Here is a 24,970-nt window from a genome sequence, read left to right as displayed (position 1 = left end):
TACATTACTTCATAATACTACCGTAGTGTAGTTTTAGTATTACATTCTATTGTAATATATTTATACAATTTTTTTGTAATCTAAAAGTTTGTTTTTCCTTTTAAAAGGCATGTTAAAATTTGGTGCTGTTTTTGGGGTGGACAAGCACCAATTCAATTGATTTCAATTCGTATCAATAGGCGAAGTTGATTTGAGATACAAGTGCTTTGAGTTAAGCGCTATGTCACAGAACCACTTGAGCTCATCAGTTAAAGTACTACATTTGATTTCCCTTTTGGGATTAATAAAGTACTTCTGACTCTGATTCTTATTGTATCCGTGTAAACTGTGAAGTAAATGTTTATATCGTACATTACCGAAGAGGTTTAGCGATTGTGTTGTTTGAGCTCCTTAAGAGTTTATATCTGAGTTGGAGCGGCCGACCTGAAACTCGAGGGTTCCTGGTTCAAATCTAACTTTCGCCTTCCGAGTCACTGACGTTGTGTCCTTGGGCAAGACACCCACCTTGCTCCCAGTGCCACCCACACTTGTTTTAGTGAAATATATTTTTTTTTTACCTTATGCATGTTTCTGTTCTAAGTAATTTGTACTTTTAACTTTAGTGTGTGAGTGCTCCTTTTTTTGTTGTTATATGAAACCTGTTTTTGCTGCCCCCTTGGCAGGTGTAGTTGCCAGCAACTCACCGTAAAAATATAGTCACAATGTATAGAACATTGCAGTCTCTTGATGTTGATTCCATTGATTTTACGGTTTAAAAAAAAGATGTATTGTTAACCTGTTCACAAAAAAACTATGGAATTTACGGTAAGATACTGGCAGCTGTGGTTGCCAGGAATTCACCCTAAAACAAATTGATCCCAATTTTAGTGTTGCCAATCATTCCATCCCCAGGTGCATAGTGGGAGGAACCCAGAGTACCCAGAGAGAGCCAATTCAATCACAAGGGAGAACATGCAAACTTCACAAAGAAAGACCCCTAGCCCGGGAATTGAACCCAGGACCTTCTCACTGCAAGGTACAAGCACTAACCACTGTTTCCATTGTTCTGCCCTGTCACCAATACTAGTAACTGAAAAAATCCTTTGTTTCCATGACATGTAAGCGCGGTATATGAAGATTTTAACTTGAAAGTATTTGTACAACCTTTCATTGGACAACTCACAACGTGGCCTTCTGCAACATGTTCCTTGAAGTGAGTTATTAAAAATGGGCCTTAAATGCTCCGTATCTGTTAAATAATAGCTTGAAACCAGTTCCAGTTACAGAGCATTTAAGGGTAATTTTTAATAACTCACTTGAAGGAACATGTTGCGGAAGGCCATGTTGTCTGTTGTTCAGTGAAAGGTTGTACAAAGACTTTCAAGAGTCAAAATCCAGACAGGCGTTTTCTAACTGCTAGTATTGGTGACAGGGCAGCAGTGGTTAGTGCTCATGCCTTAATGTGAGAAGGTCCTGGGTTCGATTCCCGGGATCGGGGTCTTTCTATGTGGACTTTGCATGTTCTCACTGTGACTGCATGGGGTCCTTCTGGGTATTGCTGCTTCCTCCAAAGTCATGCACCTGAGGATAGGCTGACTGGCAACAATTTACATTTGTTTTATGGTGAATTCCAGGCAACCTCAGCTGCCAGTATTTTACATTAATTTCTTTTAGGTTTTTCATAAACAGATAAACAATGCATCAGTTTTTTTCATAGTAATTTTCCATAAGTAAAAACTGTTATCAACTGTAAAATTAACGGATTCAAGATCAACATACCGTGATGTTCTATACCAGTGGTTCTTAACTTTGTTGGAGGTACTGAACCCCTCCAGTTTCATATGTGCATTCACTGAACCCTTCTTTAGTGAAAAATATATATTTTTTTCAAATTCAAGACAAGGTTATGTGATTTTTTACTGGTGCACAAAATAAACCGTGCATGAACATCACCTTGTTCAAAGAACAAAACCAACCCAGTGCATGAACTTACAACAAATTATACGCCAGCAAATCAGTTTGACATCTGCTGTTGCCGTATCCATAATATGACGATAGGGAGAAGTTTTTATGTACACGATGAGTCGGGTGTGGCTTGACTTCCGCGGTGGAGGATCCACCGAACCCCTGAGGCCGACTCACCAAACCCCTAGGGTTCGATTGAACCCAGGTTAAGAACCACTGTTCTATACATTGTAACTGTATTTTTACGGTGAATTCCTGGAAACTACAGCTGCCGGTATTTTACTGTAAATTGTGCAAACATTTTTTTTACATTGCACTCTTGCAAGATATATTTTATTCTCAATAGGTTTTTAGCTGGTTAAATGAAGGAAAATTAAAATTGAAACGAAAAGTTAGCTTCAACCTGGATAATGGGTTTCTCAAGCGCTATATAAATATAATTTACTTTGCTCACACTGTACATTGTTACATGTTATTTCTGCTTCATTTACACAAGAAACAAACATAAGACTTTTTTTCCGCAAGTACCACCTCAGAAAAAACTTGCCTCTCCAAGTACCACCATAATGACCAACAGTAAAATACAGTAGCATAATAAGCCTAAGTATTCATTAAAGAACAAGGCATAGACTTTATTTAACAAGTATGTTTAATATTTTCCGCCACTGTAACATAATACATTACACACAATTTGAACAGTAACACTGTGTTTGAATAAAGGAAAATAAAACACTGTACTTTAATCAAGTGATTATTTGGCGTACCACAGTTTGAGAATCACTGCTTTAGTAATTTTTGCACTCTGTTTAAAAACAAATGGAATACAATTGCAAGGGACTGGTTTAATATGCGTGAACTGCTGCGGTTGCGATACTTGCCGTTGTTTGGGAAAGGTGCAGTCAAGAGGTGAATAAAAAATACACAGTGTCTTTATCTCAACAACAACATAGAAAACAACTGAATCGGTAAATCGGTTGGCGAGAACAAGCTGTCGAGAAGCCCTGAGAGAATGTTGTAGCCACAGTCCAAGAAGATGGTTGGAGAGCGCATCAAAGCGGCACACCGTCTGACAAGTCTGAATGGTTGGAGCTGAAGCTGGTGATGTAAAGGAGCTGTGGAGGAACTGACTCTGGAGGCTCACTAACAACCTGGGGAGGGAAAACAAACGACAGTTGCAGCCACCTTGCTAATGATGATGACAATAATGTCAGTAATAAAGCTGTCTTGACATACTGCACCTCTACTTTACGCTTTTCATCTCTATTGCATGGCGACTAGGGCTGTGAATCTTTGGGTGTCCCACGATTCGATTCAATATCGTTTCTTGGGGTCACGATTCGATAATATATCGATTTTTTACATTCGATTCGATTCTCGATTCAAAAACGATATTTTTCCGATTCAAAATGATTATGTATTCATTCAATACATAGGATTTCAGCAGGATCTACCCCAGTCTGCTGACATGCTAGCAGAGTAGTACATTTTTGTAAAAAGCTTTTATAATTGTAAAGGATTGCAATATTGTAAATGTGTTTGAACTATTAAACGAACCAAAAATATGACTTATTTTATCTTTGTGAAAATGTTGGACACAGTGTGTTGTCAAGCTTATGAGATGCGCTGCAAGTGTAAGCCACTGTGACACTTTTTTTTTATTTTTATAAATGTCTAATGATAATGCCAATGAGGGATTTTTAATCACTGCTATGCTGAAATTATAACTAATATTGATACTGTTGTTGATAATATTCATTTTTGTTTCACTACTTTTGGTTTGTTCTGTGTCATGTTTGTGTCTCCTCTCAATTGCTCTGTTTATTGCAGTTCTGAGTGTTGCTGGGTCAGGTTTGGTTTTGGAATCGGATTGCATTGTTATGGTATTGCTGTTTAGTGGTTTGTTGGATTGATTAAAAAAAAAAAAAAATAGAAAATTTTTTTTTATCGATTTTAAAAAAATTAGAATCGATTCTGAATCGCACAACATAAACAATTAGATTCGTATTTGAATCGATTTTTCCCCACACCCCTAATGGCGACCATGTTTGTGAGATGTGTGCAAAGTACATCATCAGTACAAAGTGAACATTGCACCTTATCATAACTTGAAATCTTTTCAAATCCATTCAGCTCAACTGTTTAGTATTTACTCATAAGAACCAACAATAGGTAGGCCTGTGCGATCCAACACACATGTTCATGAAATCAAGAAATAATTAAAGCATAAAGCATAAAATCATCCTCGATTAAAAATGATTTAGTAATTTAATATAATTTTACAATAAATCAATTAATGACACATTTAACAACACGTTTATGTATTTATTCCAATTATAATTAGTTATTGACAGATTTAAGTCATTATTTAAAGATTATTTATTTATTTATTTTTGTCCCATTTGACTGTCTATAACAAAGATGTCAAACATGCGGGTTAAATCCGGCCCGCCAGACATGGCCGGCTCTACGCAGGGGCAAGAGGGGGCAGATCCCCCTTAAATAAATGTCTTGCCCCCTCAAATCAAAATTTGAGAAAGCAAATTTGAATAAACTCACAAAATTACTACATTACAAGTTGACAAAATCTATCTGCACTAGCGGAAAAATCCGCCGAAAAAGGGACACACACGATATAGTAGTGTCGGCTTCCCTCTCATCCCTCCCTCCGCTGTGCGTGTATTCACCATTCCACAGGCTGCGCAGCAGACACACCCGCTCACACCTCTCAGTCCTCAGTAAACATCCAATCACTGTTGCAGTATGAAAGTAAAAGTAAAGGAAAAGTTGTCTACATTTATCATATACTTGTTAGGATGGGTGTATTTGTGTAGTCTTATCTGTCATAAACACGTTTATCGTTGCGGACTTTCGGTGCTACGGAGTTCCTTTTTTTTTTTTTTTACAAGTTGACGAGAGCAGTGACAGCGGAGGCTCTGAGCAGCAGTGGTTTGGAAGGCAGAGAGCCTCCACTGTCCCTGTAACAAGCTACAAGTCATTTATGATGCTGTTAATGACGGTAAAAATGAAACATAAGGTATATATCCTGCTTAGCAGTCCTCCTCTGCTGTCCTCTGTTCAGAGCGGAGTCCCTAGCAACGGCCCCTTTTACTTAGCAACGGTCTGGCAATCGACTGCTGGAATTCTTTTTCTGTTGTTTTTCTTGTAATTCTACATAGTCAACCTTTAATGTTTCAATCTACATTTTGTAATAAACAAATTATAAGTTTCATTTGATATGACCAAGACACCTAAAAACAAAAACACAGCCGTTTTCATCAATTTACAAGCTAGTGGGCAACACACATACGTTGGAGTGAATGCATTTTGTGCCCAGATGAGTGCCCACGTCCACTGCATGTGACAAACTGAAGACAAGTGACCTGTGTCTGACAGACCCCTACGTAAAGCCCCGCCCCAGGCTGTAGTCCTGTACTGTTGTTGTTTTTCTTCATGTAATCACAGCGGGTTTTTTCTGTTGTTATTCAAGCTTACTTATTTTCTGCTCCAGCTTCCAGCATCTCACAAAGAAACAGTTAATGCTCTGTAATGCATCCATTTTTCAGAGCATTTAAAAAGTTTAGTCCTGCTCCTGCGTGTAATAGTAGCAATGATGCTACTGCTAGTACATCAGGGATAGCAGCTAGCAATACTGCACCTTTAGCACCAGCAAGCACTGTTTCTCCTGAACCAGCTCCCTCCGTCCCCCCAACAAGCGCTCCCCCAGTGACTTAAATGGCAACGCACCATCTCAGCCAATAATGGGTGGCTACCCAAAGCGTGCATTTGGTACAACATTAAGATCATTCAATCCTGCCTGGTACCGCACACGACCATGGCTAGAGTATTCTGTGGTGCGAGACGCCTGCTTCTGTTTCCCCTGTCAGAAATATGGCAGCGCTGTTAATGTTCAGCCACGCTTCCGTCAGTCTACCCCAGGGCAGCTGTGGCTACAGATGTAGCTTACCACCACCAGGTGTGAATGAATGATGGGTTCCCACTTCTCTGTGAGCGCTTTGAGTATATAATAATAGAAAAGCGCGATATAAATCTAATCCATTATTATTATTATTATTATCTTGAATGGGGTTGTGCTGGAAATTGTAATTTCCCCTCGGGGATTAACAAAAGTATTTCTGATTCTGATTCTGATTCTGATTCTGATTCTGATTCTGATTCTGATGGTAAAGCGGGGCTGCGACTCCTCCCCTTCGACCCAACGTAAAAAAAAAACCAGGATTGGTAACCTCACTTAAAATGCTGCACCCTGATATAGTTCTGTGAAAATGACTGTCTTCTGTAGCAAATTTAAAGAGAGTGAAGAGTGGAAATGACAAATTAGGTAGTTGATACTTAGAAGCATTTTTATTTTATGCTTATTTTATTTTTTTGTTCAATCCTCGATGGACTGAGACTTAAAGTTTAATTGCTTTGTAGATACACTGAGATGAGGTCTAAATTCATTGCGTTCTTCATGTTGGTTTTGCACCTGCACCAATTTCTTCCTTAGAATTTTCAACTAACTTGAAGTGTTTTGTCAAGAGGATTATTTGTGATATGTACATTTTGACAATGTGCTTGTTCCATTTTGGGCCGAAATCAAACAAAGAAAACAATCTCAAGTTGGCGTAGTTGTATTTTTAAGTTATCATGCCATGATTTTACCCGTCCGGCCCACGTGGGAATCGAATTTCCACCATGCGGCCCCTGAGCTAAAATGAGTTGGACACTTCTCGTCTATTATCTATTACCAGAACTACTGTTTATTATTGTGCAGACCGGCAGGGGCGTAGCACCAAAATCTGGGCCCCCATACCAGCCTAAACTGACACTGTAAAGATTTACAAGGATTTCACAGTATATATTTCACAATAAAACATTATAATCAAAATGTACTGTAATATTACAGCAAATGTCTGTAAAAAATGACAATACCATTACATTTCACAGCAAAATACTGTAATCATGGTCCTCGATAATATCACACAATTGAGTGGTGGTTTTATGCTGGTAAAGCGGGAGAGTAATAAACTATCACACTAAAATTGTGAAGTTGAATTATTTAGTTGTAAATTTTATGTAATTAACTGTAAACCCATGGCTCTGCAGTTGCAGTAAATTGCTGTAAAGATAAATGTTACTGTGAAACTAATGCAATTATTAGCCAGTTATTTGCTGTGAATTTACAAATGAATATTTAAAATGTCGTTGCCTATTACACAAAGTTTGGTATGTTTACGTCATGCACTAAAAAAACTAATAGTTACATAAATTCGGTGGAAGGAAGCTTCTTAAAACATACGTAAAAAACGTTTTTTTTTTGTTGTTGTTGTTTTTTTACAAAAATGTGCAAACACATTCAATGCAAAGTGCCCAGAACTTGAATAATCATATAAGTTGTCATTATTTACTTATTGTTCACTAATACAACATATTAGTATAAATCTGTAAAATGTTCTTCTACTTTAGAGTGTAAAATATAGATTATCTGTATAGGACTGTCATTGGTGGCCAATATGAATCACAATAATACATCATTGTTATTTTGATTATGTTTTTGTTTTGTTTTTTTGATAGAGGGTATAAGTCTTATACATTCTTCAATTGATTCAATCAACCCTATTATTTAGCTTTCACAACTATATTAATTCTATATTAAAATTTATGACATCTTTTTTTTATAACTTACACATTTAAATGTCAGAGAATTGAAATGTTTAGTTTTACAAAAGCAGATAATGAGATAGCAATGTATTTTTGTTCTTTTTAGATTGTGCAGAAAGTCCTAATATGTTGAGATTGGTATGAAAATGTTTCTGCACTGAGAGGTTATTCCAACAAACTCAGAAACTAAAATGGTTGTTAAATTATGTTATATGAAAATGCAAACATAAATTATTACAGTTATTGAGAATAAAGCTCTGTTACTATATATTACTCCAGTATGAATCTGAAGAATATTCTCCAATGTGGTGTGGATTAATGGGGATCCTTAATAAACTAAACTAAATATTACCAATTCTTATTTGTAATGTAGAATGTTGTTGATGTTTACTCACGTAATCCAACTTTTTCTCTCTGTATATGTCATCCTTGTCAATAAATGTCAGCATGATCCAGTCACAAAAAATGGTGCACTGATAGAACGAGAAGAACATTTTGTTTGTGTCAGAACGTGTTTTTCATCATTTTGATAAATGATGAAAAAATGGTAAAGCTCACAATCCCCACTGAAGTCAAGGCAGTCACTGTGCTGATGATGGTTGGGATTGGGCTAAATTTACCTGCCTGTAATAATTGTAACATAGTAATTCATGCAGAAATATCTGGAATTAGATTTTTTTTTTTTAAAACAAACTTTTCTTACTTGTCCATGAACAATGATGTCCAAGCGGATGCCGTAGGCTTTGATAAGTGTCCGAGACTCCTTCCCGTCTTTGTGGTAGTATTTTGCAAACCTTGGTGATGAAGATGTTTAGGGTAAAAATACACAACCACAATCTTCCAATTTTTAGGATTATGCTATAGCAGTTAAGAGCCACCAGGACAAAAAATCATCAGGGAATGAAACGTGAACATATAGTAAGTATGACAAATTGTTCACCGAAATGAAACCCTGAACTTAGAAACAGCAACAATCGCAACTTGGGTTGTCTCAGAAGATGTTTCACCGCTCATCTGAGCAGGCAAGCTAAGTCTATGAACATGAACTGATGAAGCCTACTCGGATGAGCGGCGAAACGTCTTCAAAGACAAACCAAATAGTCCAGTTGTGATCGATTGAATGCCCTGAGATGTCAATGACCTGGATAAAGGACAACATCCATAGACAAACAACAACAATGGGGGGGGGGAAAATCCATTTAGAGTAATACAAAAAAGCTGTGGCCAAAAAACAGCAAAACTTTACCCGAAAGCTCGAAAAATTCCCCAATATACACTGAGAATAAAACTAAAGGAAAAGTTAAATTTACCTGCAATAGTATCCAGAGTTGGCCTGATCCTTTCTGAGATCAAGACGCCTGAAGGAATATTTGGGCTTGCAACGGGAAGGATCCAGATCCAGGTCACAGTTCCAATTTATGAAAACACCAATCACTCCTCCCTGAAAAATTACCATAAAACCATGTACTACTGTATGTATCTGTGGAAATCCATCCATCCATCCATTTTCTACCGCTTACTCCCTTTGGGGTCGCGTCGGGCGCAGGTGCCTATCTCAGCTACAATCGGGCGGAAAGCGGTGTACACCCTAGACAAGTCGGCACCTCATCGCAGGGCCAACACAGATAGACAGACATCATTCACACTCACATTCACACACTAGGGCCAATTTTAGTGTTGCCAATCAACTTATCCCCAGGTGCATGTCTTTGGAGGTGGGAAGAAGCCGGAGTACCCGGAGGGAACCCACACAGTTACGGGGAGGACATGGAAACTCCACACAGAAATATCCCAAGCCCGGGATTGAACCCAGGACTATTCAGGACCTTAGTATTGTGAGGCAGACGCACTAACCCCTTCACCACTGTGCTGCCTCTGTGGAAATCATGTTTATTATTTATTCTACACAATCCAATACAAAAGCTGGCTCTTACGGAAATACATTGGGAAATATTTGGCTTTCATGGCTCTGTCAGCCAAAAAGGTTCCGACCCCTGTGTTAGAGGTTGATTGCTGACCTACGACTTATACGCGATATGAAAACAGCTTTTGAAAATTACAAAAATTACAGAATGTTAACATATCTATAGTCAAATAAAATAGAGCAACACCAACACAATGCCAGCTTTGCAACACTTAAGATAGAAATGTCATTGAGAAGACATACAAATACAATACTTATTAATTACAATATTAAAAAAAGAAAAAACACAAATTCATGAAAGCTACAGTATCAATAATAGTTGTTTATTGTTTATTCTTTAAGAAAAAGTGCCCCCCAAAAATTGTCTTTTTAAAAAAAATAAATCAATTCTTGAAAATTATGATTTAATCAAAATAAATAAAAATCACGATTTGAATGTGAATCAATTTTTTCGGAGCACTCTTAACTACCACTAACCGTCCTGCAGAGCTCACTGAAGTTCTCCCGGGCTTGATGGGCAATATATCCTAGTCGGAAATTTGGACAGTAGGGCTCCTTCTCCTCATCGTACTGACATCTGCTGAGGTATTTGTGCATGTTGCGCTTGTTTGAAGCATCTTTAATATTACCCCTGTCGGAAGGGAAGAAAGATTCTAAAGTCACTGCTATGATCAGTGTGTGTGTGTGTGTGTGTGTGTGCGTGTGTGCGTGTGTGTGTGTGTGTGTGTGTGTGTGTGTGTGTGTGTGTGTGTGTGTGTGTGTGTGTGTGTGTGTGTGACATCATGGACATGTGTGTGTGTGTGTGTGTGTGTGTGTGTGTGTGTGTGTGTGTGTGTGTGTGTGTGTGTGTGTGTGTGTGTGTGTGTGTGTGTGTGTGTGTGACATCATGGACATGTGTGTGTGTGTGTGACATCATGGACATGTGTGTGTGTGACATCATCGACGTACGTGTGTGTGTGTGTGTGTGTGAGACATTATTGACATGTGTGTGTGGGTGTGTGACATCAACGTCATGTGTGTGTGTGACATCATGGAAATGTGTGTGTGTGTGTGTGTGTGTGTGTGTGTGTGTGTGTGTGACATCATGAATGTGTGTGTGACATCATGGACATGTGTGTGTGTGTGTGACATCATGGACATGTGTGTGTGTGACATCATGGACATGTGTGTGTGTGTGTGTGTGTGTGTGTGTGTGTGTGTGTGTGTGTGTGTGTGTGTGTGTGTGTGTGTGTGTGTGTGTGCGTGTGTGTGTGTGTGACATCTTGGACATGTGTGTGTGTGTGTGTGACATCATGGACGTGTGTGTGTGACATCATCGACGTACGTGTGTGTGTGTGTGTGTGTGTGTGTGTGTGTGTGTGTGTGTGTGTGTGTGTGTGTGTGTGTGTGTGTGCGTGTGTGTGTGTGTGTGTGAGACATTATCGACGTGTGTGTGTGGGTGTGTGACATCAACGTCGTGTGTGTGTGACATCATGGACATGTGTGTGTGTGTGTGTGTGAGACATTATCGACGTGTGTGTGGGTGTGTGTGAGACATTATCGACATGTGTGTGTGTGTGTGACATCATGAATGTGTGTGTGACATCATGGACATGTGTGTGTGTGTGACATCATGGACGTACGTGTGTGTGTGTGTGTGTGTGTGTGTGTGTGTGTGTGTGTGTGTGTGTGTGTGTGTGTGTGTGTGTGTGTGTGTGCGTGTGTGTGTGTGTGTGTGAGACATTATCAACATGTGTGTGTGGGTGTGTGACATCAACGTCGTGTGTGTGTGACATCATGGACATGTGTGTGTGTGTGTGAGACATTATCGACATGTGTGTGTGTGACATCATCAACATGCATATGACATCATTGACATGTGTGTGTGTGACATCATCGACGTGTGTGACATCATCGACATGTGTGTGTGACATCATTAAAATGTGTGTGTGTGACGTCATCGACATGTGTGTGTGTGACATCATCGACATGTGTGTGTGTCTGTGACATCGTTAACATGTGTGTGTGTGTGTGTGTGTGTGTGAGACATCATCAACATGTGTGTGTGACATCATCGACATGTGTGTGTGTGTGTGACATCATCGACATGTGTGTTTGTGTGACATCATCGACATGTGTGTGTGTGTGTGTGTGTGTGTGTGTGTGTGACATTATCGACATGTGTGTGTCGGTGTGTGACATCAACGTCATGTGTGTGTGTGACATCATGGACATGTGTGTGTGTGTGTGTGTGTGACATGATGGACGTGTGTGTGTGTGACATCATCGACGCGTGCGTGTGTGTGTGTGTGTGTGTGTGTGTGTGTGTGAGTGAGACATTATCGACATGTGTGTGTGGGTGTGTGACATCAACGTCATGTGTGTGTGTGACATCATGGACATGTGTGTGTGTGTGTGTGTGTGTGACATCATGAATGTGTGTGTGTGTGTGTGTGACATCATGGACGTGTGTGTGTGAGACATCATCAACATGTGTGTGTGACATCATCGACGTGTGTGTGTGTGACATCATCGACGTGTGGGTGTGTGTGTGTGAGAGACATTATCGACATGTGTGTGTGACATCATCGACGTGTGTGTGTGTGTGTGTGTGTGTGTGTGTGTGTGTGTGTGTGTGTGACATCATGGACATGTGTGTGTGTGTGTGACATCATGGACATGTGTGTGTGTGACATCATGGACATGTGTGTGTGTGTGTGTGTGTGACATCATGGACATGTGTGTGTGTGTGTGACATCATGGACGTGTGTGTGTGTGACATCATCGACGTACGTGTGTGTGTGTGTGTGTGTGTGTGTGTGAGACATTATCGACATGTGTGTGTGGGTGTGTGACATCAACGTCATGTGTGTGTGTGACATCATGGACATGTGTGTGTGTGTGTGTGTGTGTGTGTGTGTGTGTGTGTGTGTGTGTGTGTGTGTGTGTGTGTGTGTGTGTGTGTGACATCATGAATGTGTGTGTGACATCATGGACATGTGTGTGTGTGTGTGACATCATGGACATGTGTGTGTGTGACATCATGGACATGTGTGTGTGTGTGTGTGTGTGTGTGTGTGTGTGTGTGTGTGTGTGTGTGTGTGTGTGTGTGTACCTCAGCACTCCAAACTTTGGGAAGCGTATGGAGTTTCTGATGAATACTGTGAAATTGATGGCTTCCACCAAAGCTGGTTCTCTGTAAGAATTACACACGTTTATTTACACATTCAATATTGCAATACATGACCCAACAGGCTCAAAAACAGCTTTTACCATCAAGCTGTGAAATGCATTCCTCCACCCACAATGTTAACACCTGTAGCTGTAATATTAGGGATGTGCCGATTTCTACTGAAAAAACGTTGCCGATCCCCTCTGGTTGATAGTGTATTTGTTTTTAGTCTGCCAGCTGACAAGCAACTAGCAGCTGATCATGTGTCTCCAAACATAGTACAGAGCCGCTCCTCTAAGCCAGCTGTTCTCAACCTTTTTTCAGTGATGTACCCCCTGTGAACATTTCTTTAATTCAAGTACCCCCTAATCAGAGCAAAGCATTTTTGGTTGAAAAAAAGAGATAAAAAAGTAAAATACAGCACTATGTCATCAGTTTCTGATATATTAAATTGTATAACAGTGCAAAATATTGCTCATTTGTAGTGGTCTTTCGTCTTTCTTGAACTATTTGGGAAAAAAAGATATAAAAATAACTAAAAACATGTTGAAAAATAAACAAGTGATTCATCCATCCATCCATTTTCTACCGCTTATTCCCTTTCAATAATAAATAAATATTTTTACACATAGAAGTAATCATCAACTTAAAGTGCCCTCTTTGGGGATTGTAATAGAGATCCATCTGGATTCATGAACTTAATTCTGAACATTTCTTCACAAAAAAATAAATCTTTAACATCAATATTTATGAAACATGTCCACAAAAAATCTAGCGTCAACACTGAATATTGCATTGTTGCACATCTTTTCACAGTTTATGAACTTACATTCATATTTTGTTGAAGTTATTCATTAAATATATTTATAAAGGATTTTTGAATTGTTGCTATTTTTAGAATATTTAAAAAAAAATCTCACATACACCTTGGCATACCTTCAAGTACCCCCAGGGGTACGCGTACCCTCATTTGAGAACCACTGCTCTAAGCTAACAATAATTACCTACATCATAGCAAATAAACTAAATCTCTCGCGATTTATTTATTTATTAATTTGAATTAGGACAATGCATATTCATCAACATAGAGCAACAACGTAAATATGCTGGAGTTAGCAGAATAGCTCATTTTCATCCTTTGTCCTGAGGCAGGTTAATACAGTAAACATTCAACAGGTCATGATACAAAAGAATACATCGATCACAATACATTACACATTACAAGCATACCATAAGCACAAACGATGGATCAAAAAAACAAACAATAAAAACGAGTGAATAATCTAATTGTGCGTGCATGTCTGATTAGTTTTCAACCACTGTTTAAGTGCAGTTTTAAATGTTAGATAGGTGTCACAGTTTCTGACATGAACTGGCAGCCTGGCTGTTCCATGACTGATAGACCCCACCATTTGGCCAAATTTAGTCCTGCGCCTTTGTACGGTGCAGTTACGTACAACATCAAATACTTTGTCATTATCAAATATTTAATAAATGATATATAAATAACTACCTTAGTTTAAATATTGTGTTGATATAGTTAAACTGTCAACACCACTCATCTTAAATACAGTACAGGACAAAAGTTTGGACACACCTTCTCATTCAATGTATTTTCTTTTTTTTCATGACTATTTACAAACCCCGTTTCCATATGAGTTGGGAAATTGTGTTAGATGTAAATAAAAACGGAATGCAATTATTTGCAAATCCTTTTCAACCCATATTCATTTGAGTGCACTACAAAGACAAGATATTTGATGTTCAAACTCATAAACTTAATTTTTTTTTGCAAATAATCAGTAACTTTAGAAATTGATGCCAGCAACATGTGACAAAGAAGTTAGGAAAGCTGTCAATAAATACTGATAAAGTTGAGGAATGCTCATCAAACACTTATTTGGAACATCCCACAGGTGTGCAGGCCAATTGGGAACAGGTGGGTGCCATGATTGGGTATAAAAGCAGCTTCCATTAAATGCTAAGTAATTCACAAACAAGGATGGGGCGAAGGTCACCAATTTGTAAGCAAATTGTCGAACAGTTTTAGAACAACATTTCTCAACGAGCTATTGCAAAAAATTTAGGGATTTTACCATTTACGGTCCGTAAAATCATCAAAAGGTTTAGAGAATCTGGAGAAATCACTGCACGTAAGCGATGATATTACGGACCTTTGATTTCTCAGGCGGTACTGCATCAAAAACCGACATCAGTGTGTAAAGGATATCACTACATGGGCTCAGGAACACTTCTTAAAACCACTGTCAGTAAGTACAGTTGGTTGCTACATCTGTAAGTGCAAGTTAAAACTCTGCTATGCAAAGTAAAACCTATTTATCAACCACACCAAGGAACGCCCCTGGCTTCGCTGGGTCCGAGCTCATCTAAGATGGACTGATGCAAAGTGGAAAAGTGTTCTGTGGTCTGACGAGTCCACATTTCAAATTATATTTGGAAACTGTGGACGTGGTGGCCTCCGGAACAACGAGGAAAATAACCATCCGGATTGTTATAGGCGCAAAGTTCAAAAGCCAGCATCTGTGATGGTATGGGGATGTGTTAGTGCCCAAGGCATGGGTAACTTACACATCTGTGAAGGCACCATTAATGCTGAATGGTCCATACAGGTTTTGGAGCAACATATGTTGTCATCCAAGCAACGTTACCATGGACGCCCCTGCTTATTTCAGCAAGAAAACGCCAAGCCACGTGTTACAACAGCGTGGTTTCATATTAAAAGAGTGCGGGTACTTTCCTGGCCCGTCTGCAGTCCAGACCTGTCTCCCATCGAAAATGTGTGGCGCATTATGAAGCGTAAAATACGACAGCGGAGACCCCGGACTGTTGAACGACTGAAGCTCTACATAAAACAAGAATGGGAAAGAACTCCAATTTCAAAGCTTCAACAATTAGTTTCCTCAGTTGCCAAACCTTTATTGAGTGTTGTTAAAAGAAAAGATGATGTAACACAGTGGTGAACATGCCCTTTCCCAACTACCTTGGCTCGTGTTGCAGCCATGAAATTCTAAGTTAATTATTATTTGCAGAAAAAAATTAAGTTTATGAGTTTGAACATCAAATATCTTGTCTTTGTAGTGCACTCAACTGAATATAGGTTGAAAAGGATTGACAAATCATTGTATTCCGTTTCTATTTACATCTAACACAATTTCCCAACTCATATGGAAACGGGGTTTGTACATTGTAGATTGTCATTGAAGGCATCAAATGATGAATGAACACATGTGGAGTTATGTACTTAACAAAAAATGGTGACATCACTGAAAACCATTTTTATATTCGAGTTTCTTCAAAATAGCCACCCTTTGCTCTGATTACTGCTTTGCACACTCTTGGCATTCTCTCGATGAGCTTCAAGAGGTAAAGTAAAGTAAAAGTACCAATGATTCTCACACACACACTAGGTGTGGTGAAATTTGTCATCTGCATTCGATCCATCCCCTTATGCACCCCCTGGGAGGTGAGGGGAGCAGTGGGCAGCAGCGGTGTCGCGCCTGGGAATCATTTTATGGTGGTTTAACCCCAAATTCCAACCCTTGATGCTGAGTGCCAAGCAGGGAGGCAACGGATCCCATTTTTTTTTATAGTCTTTGGTATGACTCGGCTGGGGTTTGAACTCCCAACATACCGATCTCAGGGCGGACACTCTAACCACTAGGCCACTGAGTAGGTAGTCACCTGAATCTGTTTCCCAACAGTCTTGATCCTCTTAAAGCTAATCGAGAGAATGCCAAGAGTGTGCAAAACAGTACATTTTATAATATATACCCTGTTCCTCTATATTTTATTTTAACGTATTTCCTTGAATTGCCGCAGGGCATATAGTATGCTCCTGCCTTGAATTACTGCCGGGTCAAACTCGCTTCGCAAAATAATTAGCGCATGTTTAGTATTACCGCCTGGTCAAACTTGTGACGTCACGAGTGACACTTCTCCTGTCCTCATTTTCAAAATGGAGGAGGCTGATTTCAATACCGGTAATTTGAAATTTTATAAAGGGAAGAAGATTAAGAGCTATTCAGTAGGATTTAAGGCCCAAGATTACATCACACTCAAATGTTTACTGTATGCCTTGGGTAAGTGCTGGAGTGAGAAAAAGTTTTAAAATAATTAGTGCATGCTTACTTTTACCGCATGCCTTTGGTAAGTGCAGGAATGAGAAGAGGTTTTAAATTAATTAGTGCCCCGGCGGCAATTCAAGGAAATACGGTACTTCAATTAACTTGATAATTTACTTAAACGAATAGTAAGAACACACATAATTGTAGGTCATTGTTTTTTGTTTAAGAGAGGCCACTTTGCAGTCTCGGGCCTGCGTTTTATCCTTCCATTGCTAATTCATGAATACTTGAAAGCTGATTTTCGAATTTGTTTAGTCCTCCATATTCATGTTGATGATTAAAGCTATAACAAAGGTCATAGTCCCAATCAAGAGGAATAAAATACGAGCTTTAGAGCATCAAACACATACATGTTTTAGCTACACATACTTATTTTCAAAATCAACATTAAAAATATCCAGGCAAAGTGTTCTGTTGCTTTCTGAGTTCCTGCTGGACCAGTTATGTTTCTTTTTGCCTGGTACCTAATTTATTGACCTTCTGCATGCCATTTGCTGGCCTTCTCAGCATCCTGGGATCACTAAAACTGTTGTGTAATTTACTCTAAAACATGTTGAGTTTGTGATTTGTATTTTTCATGTTTTGCATTGAGTGCCCCATAAATATTTAATTTTGTAGAATATTTTTTCTGAAAAACTAAGTGAAATCCCTTTTAATGTGTCACAACAGAGGAAAGTGCTACTTTGCATTGGAAATCAATAGTGAAAGTAGCCATTAAACTAGAAATGCATGGTCGTAAATGGCCACAATGTATCCCACAGGACATCCTCCAATGCAGGATCTCTCAAACATGACCCAACTAAAAATGTGGTTTCTTCCTCAGAGCCAATCCTACTAAGACATACTGAAATATACAATAAACTACAAACTTTGTAAAAATAAAGAACCTAAGCAACATGAATGTACTCTTACTACCAACGACGCCCCCCAAAAATGAACAGTCTCAACTCTGGGTTTGGCAAACGCTGCTGAAATTATTTATGATCCTGTATTTATAGGTACCTCCAAAAGTTCCACAATAATACCTTTTGTCTTTTAAATGATTTTAAAACTCCACAAAAAGGCTGTCAAAGGTGCTGCCGGGGACGATTTTTGGTCTGTACTGTAGCTTGTTACATATTCGCCCCAAGTATAGGCGAATGTGGTCTAAAATCTATATTGTAATACACATTGCAGCCTCCTGATGATATATATCAGAATATATTATTTGGCATGTAAACGATAATAGAACCATTTCAAAATTGGTTACAAAGGCTCACAATTTGGTACAACTTGGCTGCTGACATATTTTGTCATTTCTGTTTGTATTACTTGTCGAAGCTATTATTAATCTACTTGTTAATGTATTGTTATTATCTGGTTACTTTTTGCTGTAACATGTTTCTATCTACACTTCTGTTCCAATGTAATAAACATGTATGCTTCTGTTATTTGGATACTTAACATTAGTTTTGGTCGATACTACAAATGTAGGTATCGATCCAATACCAAGTAGTTACAGAGGCAATAAAAATATTAATACTGATACTTAAAATGTTCAATATCATTGAATGATAAATATTTTGACTACAAATATACTAAGACAAAATAAAAATGGCATTGTATCGATATCAACTCAATATTTACATTATTTCCTAATATTGGTTCTGATTCAAATACTTTGATTTTTGCCCTTAAAGCCCTTGTGAGACTATTTCCTGAGAGTGTAAATAATAAAAACAAAATATGTTTTCATGATAAGAAATATACATCCAACCACTGAAGTATCGATCATATACTGCTTATATACTTGATATTATGACTGTCGATATTTGTATTGATTCTCCCACCTTTGTTTACATTCATGAGCGCTAGCGTGCGGGTAAAATATCCTCCTACGTAGTGTCGTGTAGCTTGTTTTGCTATTCGTCGTCCTCCAGTGATGATGGTACTTGGAGGCAAGGATTGCTGACTTTAAAGTGGCTTTGCACTGTGGAGGGACATTAGGATTAAGAATGCGTTTGTTTGCTTGTTGCCATCAAATTTGCGTAACAGAGCTAGAATGTGTCATTGACATGAATATCATCACGATGTAACATTGGCATTAAAAGCTGTATCGTCGACCTAATGTCTGTCATTTATACCGTATATCATCTATATCACGCAACAATATCCCCCAGCTATTTTCTTTTAAATTGAGTCATTAAAAAATGCAATTTATCATTATATGTATATACTGTATATACGTACCAATGACTCGATTTAAAGATGTTGTTTTGTTCAGATCTGGTTGGTTATTACGATCTTTAATGAACGAAATGTAAATTAAAGTGCCCCCCTGACATTTTTGTATGAGAAACAAATTCAGCCCAAAAAAATCCAATCTGAGTTTTGTGCAAAAAAACAAATTGTGTCTGCAATGATGGCAAACAAGTGACGATAAATCCAATATATCAAAAATATAGTGCGCATTGGAAGATATTTTTATTACGAATTGCATGATTTTTTTAATTCAGGTGCATTTTTTCACTTTATTGACTATAAATATTGCAAAGCTAATTATAGTGTAGGCGTGGAACTTCACCCTCCTTACCGCTGCACAGCATACTCCTCAATAGGGCACCACGTTTGGATCTCACAGGTTTTAAAGGTGCGGTTGTAATATCGAATGCACCTTCCAGTCCGCCGACCTGTGTGACCAACATAACTAAAAATACAGAAGTTTCTTGAAATACTTCATAATTAAAAATGAAGAGCATACCGTGGCCATCAAAGTCCACCTCTCCTTGGACACAGTCTGAGTCCCTTGAGCAGTTGGCTTTTGCAACCCCAAAATACTGGAACCAAAGAAAAGTGTTTTTACCACATGAAATCATTGAGTTCTACTCTTTGACACAAGGACAGCTACCTCGGCGCAGGTTCCCGGCTTCTGGTCATATGTGACTTCTCGTCTCAGTATTGTACTGATGACATCACCACCCTACAAGAGTGAGGTCACAATAAGATTATGTGAACCTCCAAGATGCAACGTATGTGTGGTATACTGTGGCTTCTGCACCTCTGATGGTCGAACATATTCCACAGTGTCCAGGATTTGATCGCCACGAATCGCTGAGCCTTTCATGCGAGTGTAAACAGAGCTTTCAGGACGTGTTTCGCTCTCTTGGTACGCTTTCTGACTTATGAACACGTACCTTGAGAACACAAACAACAACACTTCTGATGATGATGATAATCATGACACTCTTCTATCATTTCTGTGCATCTGAGACCTGCAACAGCTCCAATCGGCGTCATTATAACAATAACAGATGACAAAAAATTTAGAAAATGTTTAAATAGTGCAAATAATATCTCATTGTCTGGCGTTTTGTGTTGTTAATTGTGTTGCATGCAATCAGAAAATGATTATTACACAATTATAAAGCTTACCAGACAAAGTAGGTGATGACAATAAACTGAACTCCTCTGTATATGACTCCAAGAGTTGTGTTTTTAACCACCATGATCTTTGGGGTCTCATAATCCCAGAAACCAAGAAAATAGTCTTTTAAAAATGCAAGGAATCCCATAATTGATTTATAAAATACCTTCTCGCCGAAAATTTGATTTGATGTCTTTAAATTTCCATTGATATATTCCTCTACGTTCTCTGCCTCTCCACCCTGCTCCAGTCTGCATGTCCTTCATGCATCACTGTGCTTAGCCCAACCAGAACATATGAGGGGGTGGGGCTACATTGCAGTGTATAGATAGATCTATTGTACTTTAACCTGATGGTCTCTTTGTTTAGGTCATTTTAGTCTGGAGCTCATTTTTTTCAAATATTTCCTATATGCACTTTGATATTTCTAATCAATAATTAACAATATTTAATTCATGAAATCTAGTAAATTGTCACACAAGCATGAACTCACACATAAGCAGTAATTGCACAAACCATTGTAATATGAAAACGTAACTAAATATATTATATCAATGTTATATTAAAGGTATTTCAGAGCCCAAAAAAAGTCTGCGGGCTATAGAGCGTTTTCTATTCGGGCTCCAGTACACTGGAATGCCCTCCCGGTAACAATTAGAGATTCTACCTCAGTAGAAGCATTTAAGTCCCATCTTAAAACTATTTTGTATACTCTAGCCCCCCTATAAAACATTCTTTTTAGACTAGTTGATCTTCCGTCTCTTTTCTGCTCTGCCCCCCTCTCCTGCGTGGAGAGGTTATTAGGTGACCACAGATGACCCGCTAGCTGTTCAAAGTTAGGACCCGGGGTGGACCACTCATCTGTGCATCAGTTTATGATGTCTCTGCAATGCTGGCCTGTCTCCACTCAAGATGATCTCCTGCTGACCCCACTATGGACTGGACTCTCACACTATTAACTGGATCCACTTGACGTCCATTGCACCGGTCGCCCAGGGGTGTGGGGTCCCCACATCTGCTGTCCCCTACAAGGTTATCCCATTGGGTCGAGTTTTTTCCTGTCCTGTTGTGGGATCTGAGCCGAGGATGTCATTGTGGCTCGTGCAGCCCTTTGAGACACTCGTGATTTAGGGCTCTACAAATAAAGTTTGATTGATTGATTGATATTTTCGCACCGGTTATATCAGATTTTGAAAACACTGTATTTTGACATAGCTTATCAATCAATCAATAAATGTTTACTTATATAGCCCTAAATCACTAGTGTCTCAAAGGGCTGCACAAACCACTACGACATCCTCGGTAGGCCCACATAAGGGCAAAGAAAACTCACACCCAGTGGGACATCGGTGACAATAATGACCCAGTGGGACGTCGGTGACAATGATGACTATGAGAACCTTGGAGAGGAGGAAAGCAATGGATGTCGAGCGGGTCTAACATGATACTGTGAAAGTTCAATCCATAATGGATCCAACACAGTCGCGAGAGTCCAGTCCAAAGCGGATCCAACACAGCAGCGAGAGTCCCGTTCATAGCGGAGCCAGCAGGAAACCATCCCAAGCGGATGCGGATCAGCAGCGCAGAGATGTCCCCAGCCGATACACAGGCAAGCAGTACATGGCCACCGGATCGGACCGGACCCCCTCCACAAGGGAGAGTGGGACATAGAAGAAAAAGAAAAGAAACGGCAGATCAACTGGTCTAAAAAGGGAGTCTATTTAAAGTATATAGTATATCATTACAATGATTTACAGTGTTGGGACTAACGCATTACAAACATTTCTACATGATGCATTAATGCGTTATTTTACGTTATTTTTTTTATGTAATATTGACTAGAAACAGAAGATCTGAGTGTGTTTTACTGGAGAGCTGCAGAAGAGGTGCGGGAGAAGAGGCGCATGTGTGTGTGTGTGTGTGTGTGTGTGTGTGTGTGGGTGTGGAGGGAGGTGGGGGGAGGGCTGTCTGTGTTTACTAACAGGACATCATTCCGGAGCCAAAGTCAAGTTTCTTAACATGGAGATATTCTCACTACTTTTCTTTTGTTGAACACAAAGAAAAGACCATTTTAGATCAATGTCAGTTGTGTCTTGGATCAACGATCCTATCTACTGCCCAAAAAAGCAATTCAAATCTACTGAAACAGCTACAAAAGCAACATGCAACAACGTAGCTAGTAAAGAGAGACACACTTTACCTCCAACACCATCTATGCGATATCGGCTGGATTTTAACGGAGGGACTGCTCGCCAGGACAACATTGATAGAGCCATTGCAGCGTAAGTGCTAGAAGACATGCAGGCTATTTCTACAGTGGAGTCACCCGCTTTCCGGATGCTAATTAACATGATATCGGGCATCAAACAGCAAATGGAACAAAAATGTTTTCCAAGTTCCTGGATACAGTGGACAGTGAGCACATAAACATGGAAAGAAAGCTAAAGAAAACTCCAAACTGCCTCTGCTCATCATTCAGCACTGAAGGTACACACACTCTATTCTCTTATATACACTCTTTCATTCTAGACTTCTGGAGTATTTATCAAATCACTCTAAATGTATAGACTATAAAGTTCACAAACATAAAGAGGGATCCTGGTGGGCCAGGCCAATCTTTCCATGTCTCTAAACTAAAACTGGGGAAATGAGTAGTGTTCTGGGCTTCAATGAAGACATGATTTTATTTCACAATTCCTTAAGAGAGAAAAAAGCCTGGTTAGGGGTATGTTTAGCAGTATGTGTGCTGTACATAATCATGTCATGTGTGCCATCTTTGGGTGAAGCCAGGTTTACAGCTATGTTGTGACATGTTGTTATTATGCGGTTTGTTACCTATGTATGTTATGTTGCAGCTATTCAAAATAGTTTTGTCAATTTGTTCTGGCTCAAAATAAATTGGCCCTTTGAAACATATATTTGTCTTTGTGTGTTGTATGTAGACCACATTGCTTAGCAGAGTTCAGTGATGCAAATGCATGTCAAGTTGATCAACAGATTGTATTATTCTCCAGTGCAATAACAGTACTGAAATGAAGGCTGAAAGGGCATTTATAGGAGCCTTACAAAATAAATACATAAAAATAAGTACCTAAATAGTTACTTTTCACAGTAACGCATTACTTTTGGGTGTAAGCAACTAAGTTAGTTGGTTACTTTTGAAATAAAGGAACTATTAAATGTAGCTAGTTACTGGTTTTCAGTAACCAAGCCAACACTGGTTTTTCAGTAGTCCAAACTTTTTCCACAGAGGGCCGCACACGGAAAAATTTAAGTATTTTGATATTTTTCATTTTCAAACCATGACAAAAAATATGGATTTTTTATTCTTAGGGCTCCTGGGGAGCATAGAGGTTCTCAGTCACTAAAATGTTAAAAATAAGTGAAATTATTATTTTTTTATTTATTTAATACTGACAGTAAATCTTTATATCAACCTGAGGTTGATATAAAGTAAACCAAATAAGGTTTTATGCTTTTTCTGTCAAAGACAACTCTGTTTTTATAGTAAAACTGAAATATTCAGTATTTAGATAGATAGATAGATGGATAGATAGATAGATAGATAGATAGATAGATAGATAGATAGATAGATAGATAGATAGATAGATAGATAGATAGATAGATAGATAGATAGATAGATAGATAGATAGATAGATAGATAGATAGATAGATAGATAGATAGAGAGATAGATAGATAGATAGATGGATAGTACTTTATTGACTCCTTCAGGAGAGTTCCTTTATTTAGCAATTAAAGCCCTCAAAGATCAATAATGCAGGACACCGTTGATTTTAATTATTTAATAGTTTTGGGTAATCACAGTGAAAAGTTAAATAAAATCTTACTAAATATATTTGAGATCCGAAAGATTCCCTACTCATAAATTGATACATTTGTATTAGTTTTGTTTTAACTTTTAACACTTAAATTTCAAGATCAACTTCTGATATATCTGTCGATTTTAAGTTTGAACTATTATTTTGTTTGTTTTATGCTCTTTTGTCAAAACTTTGATGTTTTTATAAGGCAACCACACAACATATGCAATATTTTTTCCACATAAAACATTTTAAAGTAATATTTTTTAAGTAATAATTCATTATAATATAGATTTGTTTGTCCTTTTTTTTTGAGCAATGAAAAAAAAAAAGAAAATAAAGACAAAGGGGAAATAAAAAATGCCTGCATGGGAGCTTTGTGTCAACATTGCAACGTTTAGATTTCACCTCATTACACTTTTTTTTTTAAATGTTTTTTTAAATGTTTGCAATACTATCAATTTTGCAAATTTTGCAGAATGTGTGGCTGGTTGGTAAACGATTAGCTGCGGGTATAGTATGACTACTGTATTATACACATCAGGGGTCACCAATGCAGTGCCCGCAGGCACCAGGTAGCCCGTAAGGACCAGATGAGTAGCCCGCTGGCCTGTTCTAAAAATAGCTCAAATAGCAGCACTTACCAGTGAGCTGCCTCTATTTTTTTAAATTGTATTTATTTACTCGCAAGCTGGTCTCGCTTTGCTCAACATTTTTAATCCTAAGAGAGACAAAACTCAAATAGAATTTGAAAATCCAAGAAAATATTTTAAAGACTTGGTCTTCACTTGTTAAATAAATTCATTTATTTTTTTACTTTGCTTCTTATAACTTTCAGAAAGACAATTTTAGAGAAAAAATACAACCTTAAAAATTATTTTAGGATTTTTAAACACATATACCTTTTTACCTTTTCAATT

At 38.4% G+C, this 24,970-nt stretch overlaps 1 protein-coding gene across 1 annotated transcript; it reads right to left on the bottom strand.

Moving 5' to 3' along the window:
* Positions 1-2,575: 2,575 nt before the first annotated feature.
* Positions 2,576-20,468, bottom strand: p2rx2 (purinergic receptor P2X, ligand-gated ion channel, 2). The gene is made up of 12 exons (XM_061906492.1): positions 20,237-20,468; positions 19,863-19,998; positions 19,713-19,784; positions 19,566-19,641; positions 19,398-19,494; positions 12,624-12,704; positions 10,007-10,160; positions 8,916-9,046; positions 8,309-8,399; positions 8,164-8,229; positions 8,001-8,078; positions 2,576-3,092 (listed from the first exon to the last, which is right to left on the bottom strand). The coding sequence occupies exons 1-12, from the start codon at positions 20,374-20,376 to the stop codon at positions 2,994-2,996; spliced, it is 1,221 nt and encodes a 406-aa protein (XP_061762476.1). The 5' UTR covers positions 20,377-20,468; the 3' UTR covers positions 2,576-2,993.
* Positions 20,469-24,970: the final 4,502 nt, after the last annotated feature.

This window comes from Nerophis ophidion, linkage group LG07, assembly GCF_033978795.1.
Source record: "Nerophis ophidion isolate RoL-2023_Sa linkage group LG07, RoL_Noph_v1.0, whole genome shotgun sequence".
Classification (NCBI taxonomy): domain Eukaryota; kingdom Metazoa; phylum Chordata; class Actinopteri; order Syngnathiformes; family Syngnathidae; genus Nerophis; species Nerophis ophidion.
Note: the sequence above shows the minus strand (reverse complement) of the source record. Positions and strands in the feature narration are given on the sequence as shown.